Source organism: Lates calcarifer, linkage group LG7_1 (genome assembly GCF_001640805.2).
Source record: "Lates calcarifer isolate ASB-BC8 linkage group LG7_1, TLL_Latcal_v3, whole genome shotgun sequence".
NCBI classification, from domain to species: domain Eukaryota; kingdom Metazoa; phylum Chordata; class Actinopteri; family Centropomidae; genus Lates; species Lates calcarifer.
Genome location: NC_066839.1, coordinates 12,382,860 through 12,409,482, shown reverse-complemented (window position 1 = coordinate 12,409,482; position 26,623 = coordinate 12,382,860). Strand labels below are relative to the sequence as shown.

Sequence of the window (26,623 nt, the reverse complement as noted above, 5' to 3'; positions counted from 1 at the left end):
TAGCGGAGCAGTGTGCAGTGTTTGAAAAACCAAATAAAAAAGGGATTATTTGCCGCTCTTTCCAATCAAATTTCTACCTTTGACTTTTGTCCTCGCGCAAGATAAATCTAAAATTCTTTGATAACTTCTTTTTGCTGAAACTTGAAAACAAATCTTGTTGAGCTATAGGGCAGAAATAAAATAGATTCTACTCTATTCCTCTCATTCAGATAGGTCAGCACCCAGAGACCCTCTGCAACCTCAGATTCCATGTGTTCAATCTGGCAGACAGGACAAGCTTGATATTTGTGATCCTGGCCCCCTATATTCTCAACATGCCTCTTTTGGCTGCCTGGTGTTGATTAAGAGCCCCTGCTTGGATGAGGATACAGCTGGGGTCTTGATTCTCACTTCCCTCCTGCTGACCTCCCTCCATTACCTACCAGAGAGGCACAGAGGAACACAGGATGCACTTGATATGGGTGAGAATTGCCCCAGCTGACCTGCTAACACCTCTTCCTGTTACGCTTCTCCTCTCATAAATTATAAACCACTACTTTTTTGTCAATGCACAATTACTTGTTTCAAGTATTTGCTAAGGTCAAATTTCATTTTCTTCATCTTGCAACAGCAAAATATCTTCTTCCTTATTTCTAGAGAACAAATCTGTTTGGAAACTGGTTAAAAATTTGTACAAATTTTTCCTCACCAGTTTTGAAATCAGGTATTTGAGATGTAATCATAGAGGTTACTATGAAAGAAATAACATACTTTTTTTCTCAGATACTACAGCCTCTCACCTCTTCATGCCTCTAAAAATAAAGTTAAACAACCTGAGAGGGGGAAATCGCTTCATTTTTGGAATTTAGTTAACAGTGAAGAGGTAGGCAGGAAACATGGGTGAGATAATAGGGGAGATGACACATACTATATGATCTGGCCAGCCGGGAGTCAAACTGGGGATCTGCTGCTAAAGGCGTATATGCCCATGTGGTATGCATCCAGACAATTTGGCCATCGGGCCATCCCAAAATTGCTTAATCTTAAGGGGTCACAACCCAAAGAGATCAGGAGCCACTGGCCTAAGACACTCTTCAGTGTCTGCAGACAAACATTTAATGATACACTGACTTGACCGTACTTTTGTCATAAAAAGACTCTTTTGAGCACAGAAAAGAAAAAAAACATTCCTTGAATTTACTTTTTTCCTAGATGGAATCAAACACATCCATGCCTTACTCTCTGATACAGAGAACAAATTCTATTCATGTACAAATCATGTATGAAAAAGATCAAACGTATCATAATCGCAAAAAAGATCAATGTGTCCAACCTAATCAAGCAACCTCAGCAAGTGAATCTCCAACTGTGACTTACATGGTATAACAGACTTAGTTCTTTACATGCTATAATGAGTGAATTGTTGCCTAAAGGTCCCTTATCAGTTTTCTAACAATATTCCTAACTTCATGGATATTTGCAAGGAAATGGGGAGAAAGAAAAAAAGGATGATAAAAAAATAGGGCCAAAAATAGGGATTAGCATGTAGGAGACTGCAGGAGACTTAAAAAAAGGAAGAAAGAAGAAAAAAATAAAAGAGAAGTGAAAACATTTTGAGGATTGCAGGCCGGCCGCTGAAGAGTTTTTCTTGTTATTAGAGATTTGTTAGGCTTGACCATGATGAATAAACACCAAGGGTTTTCAAATGTTGCTTTCTTTAGTGTCATTTAATATCCTGCTTTGATTTCCTCTCTTTACTTCAAGGACTACAACAGACTAAGTGGCCAGGGGCCTGTACTACTGACATTATCACACCAAACAAATGACAGATCCCGTCAGGAGGTCAGACTGAGGAAGCATGCTCTAAACCTCTGCCTGTGGGTGGAATAGAGAATGAAGAATTGTTGGATTGTTAGCATTTATGTTATCTATGTCTCATTGTTGTGCTTGGCTAATGTGTGCAAAACGTGCTTATATTGTTCATCTGTTGCTTTATACTTTACATGGCTGCATATACTGAGCAGTGGATGTGGTCATTGTATTGTTGCATTAACATATTTGTGAATTTTCTTTGGCATCTTATTGTCCTATGTTTAGTATTTCCTAACTTGTCATGTAATTGGTTTCAGCAATTAAAAATGTACCCACTGTCTTTGGCCTTATTTATTATAATAGGATATAGATGTGTGAATGAATCACATCTATTCAACTCAATCAAACCAACCAGCTTTCTCTGTTTTAATTTCCCCACCAATACCTATTCCATCAGAGAAAACCCTTTAAAAGTGCTGTTTCAGCTACTTTAAAGTGTTAAAGCATGCACGATATGTACACTCGCTTCACAAAGTATTTAGATACCGGCACAGCTAGTTCCAAGACAGGAAGGAAGCTACCAGCAACGGACCCGTAAGTCATCACATACTGTACATGGTGAACACAACAGGAACATCTGCATAATCAGAGGCAATCCAACGCAATGCTTCCTTTGCGAAACTTAAGCTTAAGCTTTGCTGAAACTGTCATAGCACTGTTCATATAACTATATGATAATTTTTCAGGCCATACTTTGTGGTATTTTTAGATTGAACCATATTATATTGTAACTGTGTTCACTCCCTGCAGACATAGTGTGATAACATTTGTCATTTTCTCAGGTTAATACACTTTGCTTCAGGAAATAGTGGCAATAATGTTGTTACTGAACATCAAAACATTAATATTAGGTAACTGGACCCCATGCCCGCATTTCTCCCCAGCATTACAGTATTCTGGAGAAAATAATCAAAATTCAAGGTAGAAAAATCCCTCTAGCCTTCTTCACTTTCTCTTAGCTGATGCTCTTCTTTAATGTATCTGTGAGGGGTAACTGCATATGCATGTCCTACATCTCTGGAACATGTACTAGATGATTTACTTGATGAAAAATACATTTGTTTACAATCTATATACAATATTTCTGCTTTTGAAACATTATCTAGCTTTAATTTTTTGAAACAATCATAGTGATTGTGACTGAATGATCCTGAGGTGAAACATATTTTCTTATGGTAAGCAAGTCTGTTTCCATTTAAAATGCTTTCCCATGGCTAAGACTTGATGAACGAATAGGTGTCAGAGTTTCTGTGACTTGACAGTAACCTCTAAATCACACCATATGACCATGTCTCACACTCAGTAAGAGACCCACTTAAGATTCACTGACATGAAACACAAGTTCCTTTTGAAATTAGTAATTTGTAACATCTGACACTCCATTTACTTTTACACCTCTCACTCCTGTGGAAGTGATCAAAGCTCCTTCTGGTTTCTCTGCACCAATCTAGTTCCCTCATGTTGGAACAACACGTTTCTCCTGAGCCACATAAATCAATAAAAGAACCACGGGAAAATTGTGAGCAAGGAGTCAACAGTGCGTTATCTCCCTCAAATTTAAAGACCGGTGAGCGACACTGTGGCAGCCATCCAAGCTTTTAATGATATTGCAGTTAAATAGTCAACAGCACTTTAGAAGTGTGCCAAGTTTCCTGGATTAAGACTACAGTTTCACAGTTTACATTAGTTCCTAATATATGTGTGTGAAACGTGAATTTTTAGATAATGGCATATGCAAACAAACACATAATTCACGATGTAAACATACTTTTATCTGGGATTTTACAAACTTAATATCTTCCAGTAACACTCTGATATGTTAGCTCATAATACAATATTTGTATCTATCATTAAATTTATGTTCAATGTTGTTTTGTAGCCTTTCTGGTAAGTGGCAACATACTGCTGCTGTAAGAGGATGGCGTCAAGCAATGACTTCCATTATGTAGCCATCTATTCTGTCCTCATGGTCTCCAGGAAGCATACAAACTGGCTAATTATGTTTGCCTGATTAAATTTTGGCTCGCCCTCTAACCATTTATCTTATATTTGTCCGGGGATATTTAATTACATTAAACTTAAGCTAAGAGAACTGGGATGTTAAAGAACACTGCCTTTGATATGTGCAGACGTGTGTATTTCCATTGGTCCAAATCAGTGTCAGTCTGATTGATCAGTGGTCAGAATATCCTTAGGCAGTCTCATTTCCTGCTGGTTGACTTATATAATGAGGTCTGGATGGAAGTCTGCGTTTCTTTTTCCAGGGTGGCATCTGTTGTGAAACACATAACACAGCCCAGACAGCTTGTGCTTGTGCCCTTTTGCTGCACTGGGGGTGCAACTTATAGCCTTTCAGTTTCCACTTAGACACCATTGAGGGTTTTGGGTCCTATTTTTGAGAAACGAAATGTAGCATTACATGTGGTCAAGTGTGAAGTGTGCAGAGGGCGTGATGGTACTTTTGGTATCTTTGTGACCTCTTGAAAATGGGGTGGGATCAGAGGTGGCCAGTGTCTTAAAATATCAGTGGGTGCGTAAGGGGCTTACATCAATCATAGCCAATCATAGCTCGTCTTGTTCCTCCTTGAAAGCACTGCATTTGCCCCCATGACCTACTGACATTTTGGAAATGCAGCATCTGCAGAGGCCTGTCTAACTTTATTTTTGTTCAGCTTGAATAAACTCTCAGTAGTAACTCTCAGTTTATCAGAAATGTATATCAGAGAGTTGGACAAAATAAGAGAAACATGCAATGCCTACAAAAGGATCATATAGTTGAATCAGTGCCTCATTTAAACAAAAACTGAACCCTTATGAAGGCAGACTTTATTGCAGGACTGTTGTATTAGTTTTAGCTGTGTGTAGCTAATTAACTGGGAGTGTAAATATGTAGCAGGAAAATAACATGCCAGGGCAGTTGTTCCCTCAAATTCTCATTTTCTAATCCAGGTCTCAAATGTGCATAATGATGATGGTTTTATTTGAAAACAAAATAACCAATTATCTCAGGGATCTATCACCATCTCCTAATACAAGCTACACTGCAAAAAAACCTTTCAGTTTAAGTGGTTATTTTACAACATCTCGGTGCTGCCAGTGCAAGACTTAGGAAAGGTTGTAGAACTGGCATGTATAATCTCACCCTGAAAATATGTAGCACTTCAGTTCAATTGGTTTTAGGGAGTCAATCCACTGAAGGCTATTGTAAAGCCTACAAACTGTAGTAGACAGCCAGTAACAATTATAAATTTTAAAAAATCGCTGGCATAATTCACATTAATGGAGTAAGATTGTATTTGGATGGCTGTCTATCTAGATATATCCATTGGCAGAGTAATAATAATAACCTAGAATTTGTAGTTAAATGCCAACTTTTTATTCTCAGTTCATATTTAAGTGCAACTATCAGTGGGCCCTTTGTTGGTATTTAGCCTGGGGTGTCACAGCCCTTACAAAGAAATTTTGTCAGTGTTACAGCATATCCACTGGCAACAGCCCTAAATTTCACAGAACATTTCCAGTGACAGATTTATTAATTGTTGCGCACAGTTTGACATCCTATAGATTTAAAAAGTGAACATTATCGCAAATCCCTGCCTGTTACTTCCAAAGCTCCTAAATCTATGCTGCAAAAGGGGGAAGATGGGTAAAGTGGCAGAGTGCGCTGGTTCTGAGTGCTAAGAAAAGCCTGAACTGTGTTTGGGTCCCAGAGTGGATTAGCAGAGTTTATCAGCACCAGCACACTGTGGCACTCATTGCTGGCGTGCTGCTGTGGATAAGTGGCTGCAGAGAGCACTGAGTCCTTGGCCTTGGTCAATAACAGCCCTCGGGGTACACGAGGTGCTGGTCAATTAGAAAATGCTGAAACTGTTTCTTGGTCAATATATTCATGGTCACAGTCTAATCTACTATGTATTTTGTAAACACTCCAGTGCATCGCTATGTGAAATTCATATTTTGCTTCCATTTTAAATTAAATACTTATCAGATGATTTTAACATGGGACTGGGTGAAACTGGAAGTGGTAAAAGGGGACTAAGTGAATTAAAAGTATGAGCAGCAGTACACATTGTTGTGACTAATATGAATTAATTCAGAAATACCCTCAGAAATATGGATATTGCATCATCATGTCTCATCATGAGACACCTCTATGTCTCCATACATTAAAAGACATTCAGTTTGAAATTCTACTTTTGCCCCTAAAAATCCTTATCCAGTTACTGTATGGATGAGTGGATTTGCCACCTGCCATGCATTTCAAACAGCTATCTCTGAAACATTTTTTCCTGCTCTTGTAATGGAAGCGGCTGCATTTCATCGCCCACATCATGTAACATTCATTGCGGATGTCAAGGATTTTGCGGTCATTTATGTGACATGTTTTACACTGAGTATGAAAAACAGCTCCCATATGGTGCCTTCTTGGCAAAATAGAGCATCTTGGACATGCTACATGCATGTCCAAACATGGCAGAGGGCTTTTAATAGTGTGATGTTTGACAAAGACCATCTGGCCCACTGCAATATGAGAATAACATGCGGCTCAAAAGTGATGCTGTTTGATCTTTTTGGATTCTTTGTTAGAGTAAGAAATATGTAAACATACAACAAAAATAGGAAATTATGTAGATAGGTTATTGATGATTGATTTTTAGTGAAATTGTTATTATGTTTGTGTTATAAGAGAGCTTATAAAAAGTAATAAGTTGTGATTTAGTAAGCTAAATTAAAACTGCAAACTGGACCAACCAGTGATTTTAGCCTGATTTCAGAAGCTAAACCACTGATAAATGCATCATCTGGCCATGAGCTGTCAAAGGTGTGATCTTATACAGGATCTGTATAACTACATGCATTATACCTCTGTAAATAATTTGGTAACTATGGTAACATGTATGCATGTCAGCACCCTATCAATTAGAAAATGAAAAGGAGTTCAAACAGAGGTGTATTGTGTATTTTAGCAGTTCCTCATTAAAAAGTATTTAAAATGCAACAATAGCACAGTAATTATTCCTGATATCAGGGTAGAAGATGTCTCTTGTTCATCCTCTCTCTACCCTGGGTTGGTTATTATTTATAAAATGAGCCTAGAGTTGCAGTCTGAACTAATAACACCCAGAATCAGTTCTTTCTCTCTGAGACACATAGTTAAGCACAGTTAAGCGCTGCATGACCTGCTGTCAGTCATCTGAGTCTGATTTCACCGTGTGGGCCTATGCTGTGCTGATGATGCACAATGATTGTCCAAAACTGGAAAATGAACTGAGTTATCTGTCAGTCTGTGTAACTTGTTTTGGCTCCTGGTGTGAACACATTCTGACCCAGAACTATATGGTGATTTATGTGGTTATTAAAGTGCTGTAAAAGCAATTCAGAAAGTAAGAACCTAATGTCCTTTCAACACAACAGTATTGAAACTGTGATGACAAACTTCTGCATCAGATATCTGATCATCAGTGACCTAAAATGTGTTTAATCCTCTTCTTAGATACGATTAACCATGTGAGAGACCTGTCAGTGCTGTTATGTCTTGGTTGCAGATTAGAGATCGATAAAAATCATAGGTCTCTTCCATGCCCTTTTAAAACTCAGCCTCAGGTGAAACATTGTTCTGCAGCAGGTGTCATATCTCATTCAAACCATAACTGATTTGGATTACTGGTTGCCATCAGCCATCATGGATTTTTACCTCCAAGATTAAGAGCTGAAGTTTCTTTTTTTTCTGTCAGTGAACCCACCTGGCCATGGCGATATTCCAGAAACAAATTCATTTTGTATTAATGTTATTTTTTGCTGTCTATTAGCCTGTATTGAAAAGTGAGTGAGGAGAGAAGAAGGGGAGAGCAAAGGAGAAAAATACCATTTATGTCTGGTGTTAGGAATGCACTCTCTAGGGGAAGTATTGCTTAACAAAAGAAACATGGCATCTCTTTATGTTTTTACTTTAAAAGGTTGTCTTTTATGACTGTTTTGCACAAAGCAACTCTAATCATGGTCATTTTTCCAACATTTGTTTGCATGGTGACTGCTTCTCCATGGATTTCTGCTCTAAATTTAGTTTAAATAATAATAGTTAGAGAGAAATAACTATACACCACTATTCTCAAGAACTATGTTTCTCATTAAATTAGATTAAACTACATTACTGGAGGTTTGTCAACCCTACAAACTAACTTTTAACCCCAAACGTTACAGTGCATCATTAATCCTTCACTGCTGTACACTTTCTTGGTCAGTAAACCATAATAACAGCTGGGAAAAAGTCCTAGCCGTTGTGTTTTTTAAATTTGAAATGACCTTAGTGCATACTCCAGACATACAATAAATAGAAAATGTATATCCAGCATGGTCGGAAAAATACATTTCCCCTCATACTAAGGAGCCCTCATCCCTCCTCTGTCCCCCCCACCAGAGCCCACAGATGTGAAGCAGATTACACCCCTTCCTTAGCCCTCCTTCTGCCAGCCCCTCTTTCCACTGCAAAGAAAGAAATCATTCAGTTTCAGCCTTTTTTTCTACAAACATCCCCCCTCCCCTACCATCCCCTCCCCTCCCAGCAGCAGACAGGGGCACACAGACGACCACACTCTCTAGCCAAACCCTAATTGTGTGTGCGTGTGTCTGCATTTTTTTTCCCTGACATGAGGAAGGAAACGGAGTGAGTATTTGTTCTCTGTCCTTGAGAATAGTGGTCCGGACCCCTTTTGAGTCGATTTGCTTGACTGAAAAAAGTGGCAGTGGCAGAATTTAGCTGTGAAAAATCACTGGAGTTAGTTTTTAGGTAAGTTTGCTTCTTTGGATTTATGAAACTTTTTTTAGGGTACAGTATAATGGGAAGCTGCGGCTTGTTCATCTTGCACTTCACTGGTAAAAGTAGAAAAATCTTATTGTGTACAGCCTACTGTTAAATTTTATGGAATTTATACTTATTATTATACAGTTAATATAATTATTGTATGGCTTTCAAATACTGCTAGTCATGTGGATGATTGTTTTAGAGTTTTTCTATGTGTGACAGTTTTTATGATGAGTACATGTAGATATATACAGCACAGTGTCTATGTATAGGTGTGTATGTGCAAACGTGTCCACTGTACATCTTTCTAATTATGGTGCTGCCAAGTATGTTTTGAACCCACAAGGCCACTCTGTGCTCTGCTGGCCTATTGCCAAAGAACACTGTTGTCATAGCAACACTGAAGTAGTTGAGTGTTGTGACACCTGTGAAACACACCTGTTCAAGCTTTGACAAGAGGGGCACAAGGCTGAGCTGCAGCCACATTACAAACACCAAGATTAGCTCTGACCCACAGCTAAAGAGGAGTACACCAGGTATGAACATAAAATTACATTTCATCTAAAGGGCTTTACAAATCACATAAATCAGACCGTCTATTCATTTTGGAATGACAATAAAGTATCTGGCAACTTTTGATAACTGATAAATCATATTTGTGATTTTTCAAGCAAAAATGCCCAAACATCCCCTAACTCCACCTTATCCTTTTTTTTTCATTTGCAACTTTCTCTGTCCTTTGTGATTGCAAACTGAAAATCATTTAGTTTTGGACTGTGTACTTAAAAGATCACCTTAGGCTTTAGGAAAGGTGTTAATTCAGTCAAGGTGGATTTTTTTTTTTAAACAGTATTTTAATGCATATTTTAATGTCACTGCACAACCTACTCTATTACATCAGTGTGCATACTCAGTAAATATTCTAAATTGTTTCTTGTTGTTCAAGGCATCCAGTTGACAATAACTGTAGGATAATTATCTTGAATTTAAATTGCATGGCAAAATCTGCATGTTAAAAAATCTGTCATTCAGTAATCATGCCCTTAATAGAATGACTAAACAAGGATTTCGTCTGTCTTTTTGTAAAGATTACACACAAGATATAAAATCTCCTAATGGTGTTCAGAGCTCGTGGCTGCTCTCCTGCTGCAGGCGAGCTTCTGCTATTTTAAGCCAAAAGAAAAGTCAGCCCATAAAAACCACTTCACAATGACAGGACCGTCAGAGCGAAGCCAAAAAAAGGTCACTACAGGCCACAGAGAGTCTAACGCAAACACTGTTTCAACTAAACCGTAAGACGCCAGCGTGGAAACTGCGCAGACATTTTCCAAAGACAAAGGCAACTGCTCCTGCCAATCTCTGATACACAGAGGAGCGTGTGTGCTTCTAGTTAGCGGGCCTTTTAGAGACTGAATTAATGTCACTGGATGTCCTTTGACTTGTGCCTTTTTTACTGCGGCGATGGTAATTGAACACAGATACAATAAAGTTATATTTTAAGATGAATTACATTTCCATTTGGCTGAACTGTGTCATTAGGCTGGAAGTGTTGTCACTCTCTGACATAAGGCTTTGATTTAGTAAAGTCCAAGCAAGTGCAGTAAAACTTCAGAGTGACAAAAAGTTTGGGACGTGCTGTGGTGCAGTTTCAAATGTCTTCTCATCTTACCTTAGACAGGTTTCACATTGCAAATATGCTTTCTGGATCTTGTTATTACATTTCAAAATATGTTCAACATTCAAGTTAGACTTCTTGACATGTTTTTCTGAAGATCTGCACACTATGCAAATTTTAAGCAGATATCTATTCTAGTGCCAGGTGGCAAATGCTCACAAACAATATCTATTATATTCAAACTGTCCCAGTAGCAAATCCCATTCATACAGTATGAGATGTTTACTAATACAAATCTGTTCTCAACATGGCATGTGTCACCTCAGGCAAAACTCATTAAATCTGTTTTATTCCAGTGGGTGATATCAGCCTGTACATTACAATGCACATGTCACTCAAAAGAAATGACTGAACTTATTATCCTAATATCACATTGTAACACGCCCTGGATTGTCTGGCTGCCTGCAGTCTGGATAGGTTTGAAGGTTTCTGTTTACTACTCTTCTTACAGCTGCTGTAACATATGTGAGGTCAGCATTGAAAGTAATCAGAAACAGAGGGAATGACGGGCAGAGCAGCCAACAGTTGGTTGTTTTATGGGCTTGAGCCACACCGCGACTCATCTTAAAATAAATAGACAATTTTACGCTTTAGTTCTAGTAGCAAGCATAACTGGGCAATCATTCTTTGTGTTTCTTGACAAAACATGGCAATAGGTGCAACTCAAGCTACTTGAGATTTTCAGCCAAGCTATGAGAATAGTTTCAAGGTTTGGCTGTAAAAGAAAACTGCAGCTGAAACCAAATGTGCTCTGACAGCAGAAAGAGCTCTGCAATGCCTCTACCTCACAGGCCTGGTTCAGGTTTTTAAATATATTTCCAGATGCCAAGGAGAGACGCGTGAATGGGAGTCTGCGAAATGATAAAGTGACGCTGTTGCTGTTTGACTGAACACTGTAACACATGCAGAGGAGGGGCAAAGGCTTTGAGGGAAAAAAAAAAAAAAACACTTTGTGATGAAATCCCACTTTGCAAAAGCAGCCACTCTCACGTGCTGTAAGGATTTACAAGGTGGATAGATGTTGTGAAAGATCCCCAGGCAACCCGCCAGTTACAAAGAAAAACAACACAAACACCGCTGCGAGGGGCTTTGTCGGCTTTTACAGCCCTAGCGTGACACAACTCATACATCCGTTAAGCCATGGTCCAGCCACAGACCGTAGGGCATTCTCCAGTACATAACCACAGCTTGGACAGCACATAACTTTGTGAAACATTTTTACAGCACTGATGTTAGAAAACAGTGGGAAAGCATGAATAAACAATATAACTTTGGTTTTTTCTCTTGAAAAGCACAATTACAGATGTTGTCGTGAATTTCTATGGAAGAAAGTAACGGCTGCAATAATTTGAATCTTATGAGAAACTGAATATGATGCTGGAAATTTCAAATAGGGGAGTTGAAACCACATAAAATGAAAGTGATGGGTTATGAAGAAAACATTTTAATGCTATAGCTTCAGTGAGATCTAGAAAACATTTTGACATTAAGTATTCGATGATAAGTGGGTAAAATTTCTTTACAAAAAGTGATATAACAAAAGTTCAAGGATAAGGAAATGTTTGCTGATAAACCAAACAACCTCAGCTAACATATGCAATGTGACATTCAGAGTGTCACATTTTCTAGTCACTAAATATTAAAGATTAAATGGAAGCAATTTCTATATTACTGAAAGGTATAGTGTGACTGAAGGTGGATGACAGGGAAATGCATACACCAAATGTCTAAAGGTCACAAGACGGTTCCCTCTATGCGGTTTAACCTTTAAAGCCGCCCGAACACCTTTCATTTGGCAAAGTAACTGTCCACAATGTCTGTGTCACTTTAAAACATCAAGACGGAGAAAGTGCCATGGGAACTCCATCAGATTAAACATGCTAATGCATGTAATAAATGGCCTGTGGTTCATTGGTTTCACAGCTCAATCATGTAGAAATTGAGTGAGCAAGCTTTGATTTAGAAAAGGTGACAGTGGACAAATGAGGGTCCACACTAAATATTATCTCAGTGCTCCCAAGTTGTACAGAAATATTGACTTTTTAATTAATGTTTTTAAACTCAAATTTACATTTTACATCACAACATATAATGAAATAATAACCCCTGTAACTCTTATGTCCATAGTTTTGCTAAGTATGATTCATGCTAACATGCTGTTTGAATAGAAATCATATTGAAAGTTACATATTTTAACTGTCTGAGCTGAACCAGACCACTAAAATAAGTTCACAGAAGTTATTATCAGTTACTCACCTCCTCCTCTTTCCAGGTTACCATGTGGCGGTTTTGGATGCCCTTCATCTTGGCCTGGGTATCCATGGCAACTCCAACGCTCTGCCAAAGCGGGGATGGTGATTGGGGTTCGGGCCTTGACATTTATTCTGCCATAATGGCCACCAATGACACATCGCAGGCAGTTGGTGATGAGCCTGCGAGAATGAAAAACAACCACAAGAGGATCACGTCAACAGGGATTCCACCATCACCCTCACCCTCACCCACTCTGCACTATGAGCCCCAACCGGACAAGTGCTCAGTCCACTTCAGTACCAACGCCGCTTGGGCTAGAAGGCTGAAGGCCCAGGAAGAGGAGCTGGCTTATCTGCAGGCCATCCAGCACGGAAACAAAGCAGTAATGGAGAACCTTGCGCAGTTTGTGGGGGCAGAGCTTGGAGATCACAGTTATGAGGATGTGATCAAGGAAAACATCATTGGCATCCAGGAGGACCACAAAAGCTGCCATGAGGTGGTGGAGAAAGCTGAAGAAGATCTAGAAAAGCAGCTGGAGGGAGACGCGTTGGATGCCCTCACTGGGATGCAGAAGTGAGTGCAGTGTTAGAGCTTTTAACATATATAGAACAAGTGCTGTATGAATGTGTGTGTTAATGGGTGAATGTCAGCTCTAGTGTAAAGTGCTTTGAGTGGTCGGTATGACCACAAAATATAAGTGCAGTCTATTTGCCATTTACCTTCATCCACTGTGGTGAATTTAGCCTTTAGTGAAAGGAGATGGACAGTGCAAAAACAAACAGTAAAATTAATCCATTGACATTAATCAGCAAAATTTAAAGGGGCCATTTTAAACAGCCAATAGTAGAAAGATGACCAGAAATGAGTGGACAGTCTGAGACAGCTGCAGTTCATGGTCGACACCACAACCCCAAGATCGCCTTGGTGTCCCATTCAACAACTGTACAGTTCATTGTTAAAGTCATTTAAAATAGTCAATCAAAAATGTCAAACAGCTGCTGTTTCCTGTATCTCAAATGTAAGGATCTGATATTTTTCTCTCTCTGCTGTATATTACTGTAAATTAATTATTTTTGGGTTTTGGACAAAATGAGCAAATGGTGAAGTAAATTCACCTTGGGCTCTGGGGAGCTGTGGTAGCCATTGTTCACAATTTCCTGACATTTTATAAACTAAATAATTAACTGAAAAACAATAAGCAGATTAACTGTCACTGAAACTAATCATTGGTTGCTGCCATAGAGACGGCCCAATCTGAGTCTGGCAATTCACCTGATATGCAGCAGAATGCCCTTTAAAGAAGACTGATGTCTAAAGCAGACACAGAGCACAAAGTGGCCTAAGGACCATTTACAGATATTACACATATTTTGTTACAAATTGCACTAAATGTGTTATCGTGTTGCCTAGTTCATGCTTTAAGGTTTGTGATTTCTTTAACATTACATATAATTCAGTTTTTCCTTTTACACAATCTTTCCCATTACGTGACTGGCTTTAAGAGCTACCATATGTATTACCTAGGGATGCACCGATCCAACTTTTTCAGTCTTGATCCTGATACTGGTACCTCAATCTCGGCCGATACTGAATACCGATCCAGTACTAGTGTTTGATTAATAAACTGTGTGGAAGAGATTGGGATCATTCTTTGATGTGTGAGGCAACATCAGGTAAAATGATAACATAGAATTGAAAAGATCAGCCCCATTGTCACCGATACCCAATCCAGCTATTTGAGCCAGTATCCTTACCCAATTTCAGTATCGGATCAGTGCATCCCCAGTATTACCCTTCTTGTGATATATATAATGTTCTCAGCTCTTCTGTCACTTACTCAAACTCTCTGCACATCTGCCCTTTTGTTTCTTCCTCCCCTTCACTCCACCTGGTGACCTGGATTGGTCGTCTTCTGGAGCAGGATCAGAGAAGAGTCCTTGGCTTTTGAAGACATGCTTCATGCTGCAGCAGACATCGCCAACAGGCTAGAGAGCTCATCTCAGGCGCTGCAGGCCTCATTCACCAAGCAGCTGAAAGACATTATCAAAATCCATCACTAAGGAAGGGTTGAAAAGCTTTTAAAAACTGTTTACACATCATCCTCTAACTCTTGGATGATCATTGATATTCTGTGTGAGATCCAGAAAGGGGGAAATCAACCTTCCAAGAACTCTATCCAGTTCTGTTTTTTATCTTATATGTGTCTTGCAGCACTGAGATAAAACAATGTGTCAGGGTCAGCCTTTACGTCAACTGTAGGAATCTACAAAGATGAAGGCTGCTAATTTCACATCATGTGAATGATGAAAGAAAACTGCGAAAACATAATTCCCTTTCACAGAAGTTATAACCTCATAACCCATAAAATATTATTTTCCATGCAGGCATTATTCGAGGAATCTGATGAGGTCAAACATGGCAACAGTATGTGGTGCAGGTCTGAGCCAAGTTGAGTGTTTATGGATCAAACTAGATTGGCCTTGAGAGACCAAACATAATGACTCTGTTAGTCTTCTCCAGAGGAAGCTATGGATCGGCCATCTGGTTCCAGGGTGAGGATGGAGGCCAGGATACACTTAGGATGACTGGTATGTTTCAGTGGAGAGTTTGTTTTTGCAGCATAAATAACACAAAGGCTGCAACAGGGACAGCTTTGTTATACAGGGATATCTGTAGTCTGGAAAAAACTATGCAATAACCTGTGGAAGGGGGGACAAGATATTGTATAAATGATGAGACAATTCCTGTCAGTAGGAGGCAATATGCAGGGGAACACCATAAAACAACTTGTTTAACTCTTTAAACAGAGAAACTCAGAATATGCACATTGTTAAAAGATTATGTATGTTTGTTGTGTGTTTGTTTTGAGTCCAGTTCCTCTGTTCTCTCTCTTTAACCATGCCATGACTCGAGAGGGAATGTTTTTATATCTGCAATCATAAAATGTGTAATAATATGAATTTGTACAACATATGATCTGAAATATGTACGATCCAGTAAACAGCAAACAAAAGACAAATCAGCCGTTTACTTTTTTTGAAAGCTTAAATATTTTTCTGTTGCAGTTTACTGTCAAGTTTGCACAGTCTACACTTATATTGATATTTTGGGGGAACCTAAACCTTAACTAAGCATATTCATTCACTGAGTCTGCCCTCTAGCTGTTTTCAACAGAAATATCCCACAAACCTTTGCTCAGCTGCATCATGTGTCAATCATTATTTAATGTTCAATTAAATAAATTCACTGTCAGTCTTTAGGAGCAAACAGGTTCTAATTTGTGTTACTGGTCGATCCTCTCCTAAATATGCAAGTTACAACTTTTACAGTGAAACCTGGTGTGTGTGCGTGCGTGAGTGTGTGTGTGTGTGTGTGAGGGAGAGAGACCGAGAGAGAGGCAAGAGGAGGGACTGTTATAGGTACAGTACACGAGGAAAGACGCCAAGCACTCAGATGTGGCATGACTTCTCAGGGTGGATGATGTTATTCTGCGGACCTATTGAACCAGTGGCCACTAACAATGCTTCTAATCAGGGACAAGAACTAATATAACATTTCAAATGGACAACAAGGTCATATATTAGACCACCAGAGACGCGTAAATTCTTGGCACCGTGCGCAAAAAGGTGGAATTGTTTGGATAATATATTACAGGACTATTTTCAGTGATTTCATTTCTTGAGACCGGGCTTATAGAAGCAATTTCGTGAACTGATACTTGAATCTGCAACATAAACTAGATGTAGGCTACAGTGTTACGCCGCCGCTCCCTGATTCAGCACCGAGTGATGGATAGCTCTCCGACTCAGTGCGCGGAAACAGGAACAGCACTCGCTCTCATCCACTGCGAACAGGGCTGAAAGTGAGCAGGGAGACACATCTATCGATGCTCAGCTTTAGGGGAAAGATAGTAAAGCCACTCAGTCAGGCTATCGTCACACTCTCTCCCCGCCCACAGATATAAAAACAGCTTTTGTGACAGTAGAGGTGAAGTTTTTCCTGACATGCCTCCCAGCTGCGAAGATGACAGATTTTGCTCACTCATCACGGTTTCAAGATAACGTTTTGACAGCGGGCGGAAACACCTCCGTGCTCCTCGGGGAAGTTGGACTCCTCTTTACCGCCAGAGTACAAAATGGGATACAACCACCTGTTCTCTTTGGGGACGACTGTTGTGTGGTCGCTGCTCCTCTCTCAGTCAGGTGGGTACTTTTTCAAATATTTCCTCGTGGTTTCAACGTGGCTTTCACCGAACGAAAAGTATCTTGCACTAACAGGTTAGCGATGTCGTGGGCAACTTAGGGAAGCTAAATATCACGATGAAGCCGAGGTTTTACAAGAGAAATGTGCTAACTGTGTAAGGTACAAGGGTCCGGGAGTGAGTGTTGCATTTTATTAAGTTTACTAAATGATAAACTTCGACATTTAAAAGGTCTGTAGAGCTAGAAGTAGCTAACCTACCACAACTCCCACGAGCCTCCTCTCGGGTTCAGGTAAATTCTTCACCGCGCGCAAATTAACTAAAAGCCACGACATCAGTACCTCGCCTCGCGCACAAGTATGGTTTGTATGTTTCTCATCTTACCGTGTGTTACAATGACCGGGCGCTGATAAACTGTTTTACACTGCTTTACAGGGCAGAGGGAGGAAATTCATAAACCTTTCTTTGATCATACAAATTCGTAAACTATCTTCACAAAAAATGTACAATTCCCCAGAACAAACTGAGTAAATATTCCACACAAAGCGCCACAACAGGTGTCACATCTTCAGGACAAAGATGCATGATTGAGTCAGAAATTGGATCTTGTTTCAAGATTGAACCCCAGAGTTAATTCTTATTCACCTCACTTATATGTAAGAAAATACTATATGTATGAAAAACTATGATGATACTTCATGTAGAACTATGAGTGGAAACAGTGTCTAAGATAATAATACTTTACTTCATTTTGACTTTAAATTTATCAAGCTTGACAGTGGAGGTTGGGGCAGCTCAACAGAAGTCTATTTACCATGTTTTATGTCTTTTCAGTCAAATGCAAGCATGGATTGTGAGCACACACTAGTGCTCAGGTGTAAGATAACATATGTTGTCTTGTGACATAAACACAGCCTTTATCCCCTCCCTCCATCTCAATATGCGACAGCAGTCAAATGTGCTGGTACTTGATCTCATGCCAATACATTTCTCATTACAGCACTGACACAGTTCAGCTTTCCCACTTGAGCAGCTCACAGAAAATTGTTGCATGTTGGTTTTTTTTACAGTTTTTTTTCTCTTTTCTTTTTTTTTTTTCCATTTTTTACTGTAAGTATTTGACAGCCCAATTTCGCCAAGAGTGCCTCTGGCCTGAGAAGCTGCTGACTCGATCATCCAAACTGGTCAGTGTTTCATACACCTCGCCAAGGGGCTTGGCCACGCTCCAACATCCACAGGCCCAGTGTGCTGGTTGTTGGAGGTGTCATCTCATTTCAAGTCTCTGCTGGCAGGAGGCTTTGATCTATGGCACCCCAAGAGCCTTTTTTTTCAGGCTCCACATCTGGTCCTTCCCAGATGCACGGACAGATGAGCATGCACCGCCCTGACTGTCAAGAGGGCAGATAAGAAGTCTCTGGTGCATGGTTGTTTGCCAGACTGAAATTAGTTCATGATGGCAGGGGATGAGCCCAAGTGTACCTTGTGCACATTAACGGTGAATTCACATATTTACCATGTCTAATGTCTGTTTTCTACCAACTACTGCACATGTTGCAATTTTTAGACAAAACTGCCATATGGATGAACTTTGTTGAGCTTTGAATCTGCATATTGGACCAGTCGTTCTCTGTTAAAGTCCCTCAAACCAAACAGTTAGCATGGACAATAAATCATTTAAGCCTTCTAGTTATCTCTGTGCAGCATTTAAGCACCTCACCTGGCCATCCTCCACTGGACTGTCCTACAGTTATGGGTTGTAAAGACTTGTCAATGTTGTCGTCAGAACCACAACTCACCCATGGACAGGTAATGATGTGGCCTTGGCTAAGCAACCATGACTGCTGCCAGATGCAGACAGTCCAAGGTCTAGTTTTAGGATACTTGACGGCAGCACACTTCATTGGGCTGCATTATACCCATACAATGTCACACAGAGCTCCAGAGGGAGTGTGGTTTTGATGGTATGTAAAGTCATTAGCATCTCAATAGATTAGTATTGATTTTTGAGGTTTGGCTTTTGTGTTTTCTCTCTGTACGTTAAACAATCAACACACATCATCCATTTGTAAAAATATGATTACTTAAAGGAACAGGAAAACAACAAATTACCATTTTTGAGGGTTACATGCCAACAAATAGTCATGTAGACACGTGACTATTTATTGGCACATGACCTTTCATAAAATTGCAATATGTCCCTTTTACATTTATGTTTTTGCACAGATTAAACAAACAGGATATAACGTGGCAATTAGTGAACTTTTGAGGTGCTGATATGTTGCTATGTTTGGACAGAGACTAGACTAGCTGTTTCCCCGTTTCCAGTCTTTATGCTAAGCTAACAAGTTGATGGCCATATTCTAATATTTATTGTACAGATATGACAGTGGTATCAATCTTGTCATCTAGTTCTCCGCAAGAAAATGAAGTAAATGTTTTTCCAAAGATGTTGACCTACTTTTCTAATGTTAAAACAGGAGGATGACATACCCAAGTCTGTCTGACAAATTGTATTAGTTTATTCCTGATATATTGTTACCGGCATATATAAGCTCATAACAAGTAACTAGTACAGTAATGCCAAAGATAATTTTGACATAATTTGGAAACTGTGCCACCATTACATAGTTTAGTACATAGCTTGCCAACCATAGAGCATTTTTTTTGTTTGTTGTTTTACTGAGCATCCACCTTACTATATTATCTTGCTCACAATTTTAAGGAAAAACTAGTAAATGTTCCAAAAACCCAGTGTTGGTTGAGATGTAGTATACACAAATGCAAACATACATTATAGTCACCCTCTGCTTCAAGTGAAAACTGTCAGTTAATTGTTTTATGCATCAGTTGTAACACAGAGTGACAGACAGCTTAACAATAAACACCCCCCACTATTGAGAAATTAGCTCACCTCCACTTAACACTAGCAAGTAATGATGTGTGTAATTGACTCTGACTACAGTGATGAAGGTGGAAGCTGTAATCCCCAAGGGATGGGATTCCTGTCTATTTCCATGCTATTCACTCTGTAGAAAAATAATACAGTGACTCAGTCTGAGCTTGAGCACAGATCTGTCTTGACTGCATATACAAAATCAATTTGATTAAGCCACCTCTCACTGTGAAGCCATACATGCATAACAATGACACTGAGATAAATAGAGAGGTTACTGTTGGAACATTGTTGCTTTTGAGTCAGGAGAGATACTTCCCCAGTCTCCATATGCTCACCTTGAGAGATTTTAGTAGGCAGCTCTCATGGGGGAACTCTGATCAAGAGATCAAAAGATTTGCTAAGACGTGGAAAAGTGGATAAGACTTTACCAAGAAAAGTCTTAGATGTTTCAAGTAGGCTTGAGTGCAGAAACACAAGATGTTCACAACACTCACACTCACTCCCAAAAGCCACAATATCACACCAGCCTGATTTACTGCTGTTTGTTAAGTGAGGATTAGGTCAGACATGGATGAGAGAACATGGATATGATCCCTATAAAATGTGCAACTCCTTTACTCCTGTCCCATGCCATTTAATTCTTACGTTCCCTGTATATCATCACCATCAAATACTGACTGATGAATGCCAACAAAACAAAGCCACGAGTAAACTGTCAATGACCACGATGTCACAATATCAAGAGGACATTAGCATTAACAGCAGCCATTTTAGTTTTAACAGTGCCATATTAGCTTATTAAGATATTTTAAAATTCCATACTGTATTTCCAAGAGAGCTAGTTTCGTGCAACATTTTATGGCTTTATTAACTGCATATTTAAATCTGAAAAAAAGATGGGAGTAAAATGTAATAGATTTAATCTGGAATTTCATATGTAGAACGTTAAATAAATGTGACCAATTTATAAATTCTATTACTCCCTTATTGCATCTGTCTTCTATGAATTTTTAAGTTAAAACAGAGAGGGTGCTGTTTGAATCAGTGAAAATAATGTGTCCACAGTTCTCTGTCAAGACAAAACGCACTCGCATGCTGAGGATGTGCTCTTCAAGAAGCTGTTTGCTGGTTACAACAAGTGGTCGAGACCCGTGCCAAACATCTCTGATGTGGTGATCGTCAAGTTTGGACTGTCCATAGCACAGCTCATTGACGTGGTGAGTCTTTTAAGTATGGACTGTTAACAGCACATTTGTCCAGTTTACTTGGTACATCAAAACGTTAACAGATGTTGTATTTGAACACAAGCTTTTTTTGGTTGTAGCTGCTGCTTTTATTGTGATTGTGTCATATTGAATGCCACATTAAAAGACCTCTTAATAGAATTATTCTCTCTTTGAAAGTTTGTTTCATGTGTAAATCCCTTAACTGAAAACACATATTTTTATATATGACTTTGGTTCATAATAGAACAAAGAGCTACATGTTTCAAGGTCAGACTAAGTAGGAGACAGAAGTTTATTTTAAAGTGGAATAACCTATCCCTAGAGCTTCGGCTTCCCTATACTTAGCACAACTTGGCACTGCAATTCAATTTTAACGCAGTTTTTTTCTACTGCATGTTTTGGCATTTTCACATACAGTAGCAAAAACAAACTTTGGAAAACTACATTATGCAGTTTCAGAACACTTCACATCCATCAAGTTATTAAAGTTGCTGTGAGCTATATTTGGGTCTGCTTTGACAATCCTCCTGAAACCTCTCACATATTCTTCTGGCCTGAACCCTGAGTTGACAGCTTAACTTAACTCAGTCTCAGTGTCTCTCTGTCTCTCTGTCTCTCTCTCTCTGTGTCTGTCTGTCTGCTAGGATGAGAAGAACCAAATGATGACAACCAATGTGTGGCTTAAACAGGTTAGGAAAAAAAGTTTTAATTTATTATTAAAATTTTTTTCTCAAAGTTGGGATATGATGATATGAAATGTTAAAAATATGAAACATTTGACAAAGTTTATGAAGAATTAATGACAATTAAATAAAGGATCACAGCCCCCTAAAACATCTCTTTGTATCTCTCAGGAGTGGAATGACTACAAGCTTCGCTGGAGACCGTCTGACTATGACAATGTGACGTCCATAAGAGTGCCATCAGAGCTCATATGGGTGCCAGACATCGTCCTCTATAACAAGTAAGTGAGATGAGAGTAATATCAAAAAAAGAAAAACCTTAACATTAGGTGTACAACTAATGATTACTTTTGTTATCGTTGAATCTGCAGATTATTCTTTTGATTACCTGATTGTTTAGAAATGTTAAAGAATGTCCGTCACAATTTCCCAGAGTTCAAAGTGACTTGTTCAAAATGCTTCAGGTATTCAGTTTATATTCGTAAAGGACAAAGAAAATCAAATATTCACATTTGACACACTTGATCAAGAGGCTGGCTTTCTTTCTCTTTTCAAATTTAGCTTGAATGATAAATAGATTATTCAAATGATTTCCAGTTGATTTTATGCCAATTAAGTAATCAATTAATGAATGAATCTATACAGCTCTGCTTAACTTAAGATGACTGAATGATATCTGGTAGGAGGATGGCGCCATCTAGTGGACTCACAAAATACATATTCTGCACCTTTCTAAGGGACTTCTATACCTTATCAATTACATTTCATGTTACTTCTCTTGCATTTTTAACTATTACTATCGGTGTAGTTCATTTATGTGAAAATGAAGACAACCTATATACATGTACTGTTTTAGTGTGACATCTCCTTTAGTGTGACAAACTTCCCCCTTCTCCTAAATTCACCTCATGGAGATTAAACCAAGAAGGCTGATGATGGAGTTCTGCTCCATGGAGCCTGTGTAATCACAATCTGTAAGTGAAATTAAAAAAGGTGCGAGACTGATGAAACGATAAGGACTCTTCGCTACGTCCTCAGCTGAAGCTATTATCACCATTAAAGCGATGAATGGAGGGGAGATTACTGCAGAAGATTATTACTGGGGGAATCATAACACTTTTTCGCTGCATGGTTTCTAAAATGGTAAAGGGATAAGCACGACTTCTCAGAGCGCAGGATATGTCTGTTTATCTGCTATTTTAGCCTTTGGTCTTATACTGTAAGTCACCATCACTCATTTGGCAACTTTTGCTTTTCCAGTGCCGACGGTGAGTTTGCTGTGACTCACATGACAAAAGCTCACCTATTCCACACGGGTAAAATACGCTGGGTCCCACCCGCCATTTACAAGAGCTCCTGCAGCATTGACGTCACCTTCTTCCCCTTCGATCAACAGAACTGTAAGATGAAGTTCGGCTCTTGGACCTATGACAAGGCCAAGATTGACCTGGAGCGAATTGAGAACACTGTGGATCTCAACAACTACTGGGAGAGCGGTGAATGGGCCATCATCAACGCTGTGGGAACGTATAATACAAAGAAATATGACTGCTGCCATGAGATCTACCCGGACATCACCTACTTCTTCATCATCCGAAGGCTTCCCTTATTTTACACCATCAACCTCATCATCCCCTGTCTGCTGATCTCCTGCCTCACTGTATTGGTTTTCTATCTGCCCTCAGACTGCGGTGAGAAGATCACCTTGTGCATCTCAGTGCTGCTGTCCCTCACTGTCTTCCTTCTCCTCATCACAGAGATCATTCCAGTCCACATCTCTCGTCATCCCCCTCATCGGCGAGTACCTCCTCTTCACCATGATTTTCGTCACCCTATCCATCGTCATCACCGTCTTCGTGCTCAACGTGCACCATCGCTCCCCCAGCACTCACAAGATGCCCCGCTGGGTCCACTCTGTGTTCCTGGACCTGATCCCGCGTTGGCTGTTCATGCGACGGCCCGCGCCAGATGGCCGGCGTCGCAGGCTGCTGCTGCTCCAGCAGGAGGCGGCAGCGGAGCGGCGGCAGGGCCGGATAAGCGGGTACAAATCCAGCAACTGCCTCAGCACCTCGGCTAACTGGCTGAGAGACGGGACCACATTGGAGGACCCTGAGAGGAGCTGTTATGAGGATTTAGAGCTGGGAACGCTGACGTCTTATTTCTCCTTCCGTCCCCCTTCGCCCAGACCTCCAGGGTCGACTCCTCCGCCACAACAGAAAACCCCACAGAACAGCCAGAACCGACAGGAAGCAGCCAGAGGGACGAACAGACAGATAACTGGGACCAGAGACAATCCCTCTCAGCGGCCAACTAAAGTTGATAATACAGTATCAGACTCAACATTCCTGCTTTCACCAAGTGTTATACGCGCATTAGAAGGGGTGCACTATATTGCAGACCACCTGAGGGCTGAGGATGCTGACTTCAGTGTGAGTATCAATGAATCACAGCATCTATTATTATTACAATACACTCCTCAACACTTCATGTTTCTCAACTGCATACAGTGTAACTTCCTCATAGTATGAGGATTACGCATATGTGAAGACATATGTCTACTGTACTGTTAACCACACAACTTAACTGTACCTTGATTACTTAACTTGTACACATGGCAAGTGACACCCTGCCCAGTATACAGCATGTGAAGTGCTAATGATTTCCCTTCAGATTTCCTTGAATATTAAGTACAATAGATACTCCCTAGCGCACTAGCACCTCCGTGACAATCCTCTGTATTTTCTCAAAGCGTCGATTAATTGGTTCGTCTGTAGAACAACAGAAAAGTGAAAATTTTCATCCCCAAAAACCAAGGGTTACTTCTTCAGATCACTTGTTTTGTCCAATCAGCTGTCCCAAATTCAAATATATTCAATTTACAGTGATATAAAACAAAATGTCTCAAGTTTTGCTTGATAGATGACTTGAACAATTAATCTGTCATCAAAAGTTATCATTTCAGTTCTAACAGTAACAGTAAAAAAACAATTTGTTTTGTTACTGATAACACATTAGAACTCACAGAAAAAGTGCACAAAGAGCAGTGAAATTAGACCCCCATTGTGAAATTATTATTTTTATGGGCTGGAAACCAATTCAAGCCAGTACAGTAATTTCTTCCAACCCACTGAAATGAAACAATGAGCAGACCTGATGGAACTCCAACAAGATGATTGGACTGAACCTCCAAAAAAACTGTGCAGCTGATTGTGACAATTTCATATTTGCAATTATTTTTTCTAATTTCTTGCTTTCTCTCTCTCTCCTCTACACAGGTGAAAGAGGACTGGAAGTATGTTGCCATGGTGATTGACCGCATCTTCTTGTGGATGTTCATTATTGTGTGCCTGCTTGGGACCATTGGCCTCTTCCTGCCCCCTTGGCTAGCTGGCATGATCTAATGCTTGAGAGGAAGTGTTGAATATAAAAAAAAAAAAAAAAAAAAAATCCGCAACCACCCTTCACTTGAGTGATGTTTGACACTTAAAATGTAGCTGAACTCTACTCCAACACTGGGAACGTGCCAGAAGTTTGTGCAAGACCCTGGAGCCCAGTCTGTGACCTCAAGAGCCAACACTCTTTACACACCACTAAACCAAAACTATGAAAACTGAAAAAGCAGCTGTACTGTTTTTAGATCCTTCTCACTCGAATTGGTTTTATGGTCTCTACAGTGGCAATTTTAGGATATCTCAGACTCAGCTTGTCAGGCTCAGCTATCCAGATTTGGCTCAGCTTTCATTGATCTGTGCTGCTGCTGCACTTTGTCAGCCTCAGGTGTACTCCTCCCTCAGCCTCACCTGTGAAGTTACCTAGGCTGTGTTTGAACTGCATGCTAACATTAGCATGTGAACTGGCAAGCTAATGTTTAGCACAAAACATGTAGCATGTTAGCGTACTAATGTTAGTTATCATGCCAATATTTAGTACGCCATCCCTTAGCATGTTAGTTAGCGTAACATGCTAGCTAAACAGCGTAGTTACAGCGTCAGAGTTGAGTGAGGTGTTACTTTAATGTGATTGCTTTTTGTGGTAGTTTGATGGATTACAAATTAAAAGACAGTAGCCTAATAACATTTGCCAGTAAAGCTGGTATCACTAACGGTCTCTTACCCGGAGACAGATGCTCGACACCAGGTTTTCGTCTCCGTGCCTTCAGTGCGCAGCGACTGGTCCAGGTGTAGCTAACCTGTTGCTGTTGTGTGTCAGACTGCAGAAGGTGATAACATCCGGCGAAGAGAATAAATATGCCTCTCGGTAACCCAAAATTTGTCATGTTTTTTACCCTTCTTAGCTGCTCTGGTATATTCAGGAATCTCCTGGGTTTTGTTTAGAGAGTGAGTATGAAAGGTCTTTGAACATGGGTCTCCCAGGTCTGAGGTCACTGGGGTTAACTAGCTGTCAATGAAGAGAAGCTAAAATAATCCTGTGTCTGGGCTGGCTGCTTCACAAACTGTGTGAGTGTGCCTGCAAGCTGAGCTGAGTAACGCTAAGAACTGTAACTAATTGCTCCTACTGTTAAGTTACAAGTAAAGCAATGGATTGCTTTTTGAATGACCAGTAAGAAATACCAGCAACTTCCACAACACTGGCCTGCAGCAGTAAAGGTGTCCTGCCTGGAGCTGAGATGACAAGTGGAAATATAGATCTGCATGTGATGGTTGATGAGCTGCTGGAGCAGCAGTGACAGACTGCTTCCACATGTATCAAAGTAATACAGCAGAATTATGAGCATTGAGATGTTTGTTTTATGACATATTGAAAAGAATTACACCAAACTGGGACTTTCCTAGTTTCTCAGCTCCCTTTGGTTTTGGCGATTTGACAAACAGTGGCATGCTGTTCTTACAGATCTTTACTAACTAGGGTCACTTGTTCTGGTTTAGGAAAAAAAAATGCATTTTATGAACTTTTCTTTTCTGGCAATGTTGCCAAAATTAAACTTATTTTTAAATGATCACATACTATGTAATAAATACAATGATGAAAACTGTTGAAAAGCCTGTCATTACATTCATTGAGTGAAGTTGTCTATC

At 39.8% G+C, this 26,623-nt stretch overlaps 2 protein-coding genes across 2 annotated transcripts; both read left to right on the top strand.

The window, feature by feature from the left end:
* Nucleotides 1-8,439: 8,439 nt before the first annotated feature.
* Nucleotides 8,440-15,600, top strand: si:ch211-142k18.1 (uncharacterized). The gene is made up of 3 exons (XM_018694473.2): nt 8,440-8,638; nt 12,601-13,154; nt 14,503-15,600. The coding sequence occupies exons 2-3, from the start codon at nt 12,607-12,609 to the stop codon at nt 14,639-14,641; spliced, it is 687 nt and encodes a 228-aa protein (XP_018549989.1). The 5' UTR covers nt 8,440-8,638; nt 12,601-12,606; the 3' UTR covers nt 14,642-15,600.
* A 451-nt stretch (nt 15,601-16,051) lies between these two features.
* On the top strand, nt 16,052-26,576 carry chrna2b (cholinergic receptor, nicotinic, alpha 2b (neuronal)). Its single transcript, XM_018694472.2, is given in 7 exon segments — nt 16,052-16,783; nt 20,744-20,895; nt 21,549-21,593; nt 21,759-21,868; nt 22,848-23,355; nt 23,357-24,016; nt 24,863-26,576. Coding segments are annotated over 7 exon segments (1,668 nt in total). The 5' UTR covers nt 16,052-16,716; the 3' UTR covers nt 24,989-26,576.
* The last annotated feature ends 47 nt before the right edge of the window (nt 26,577-26,623 follow it).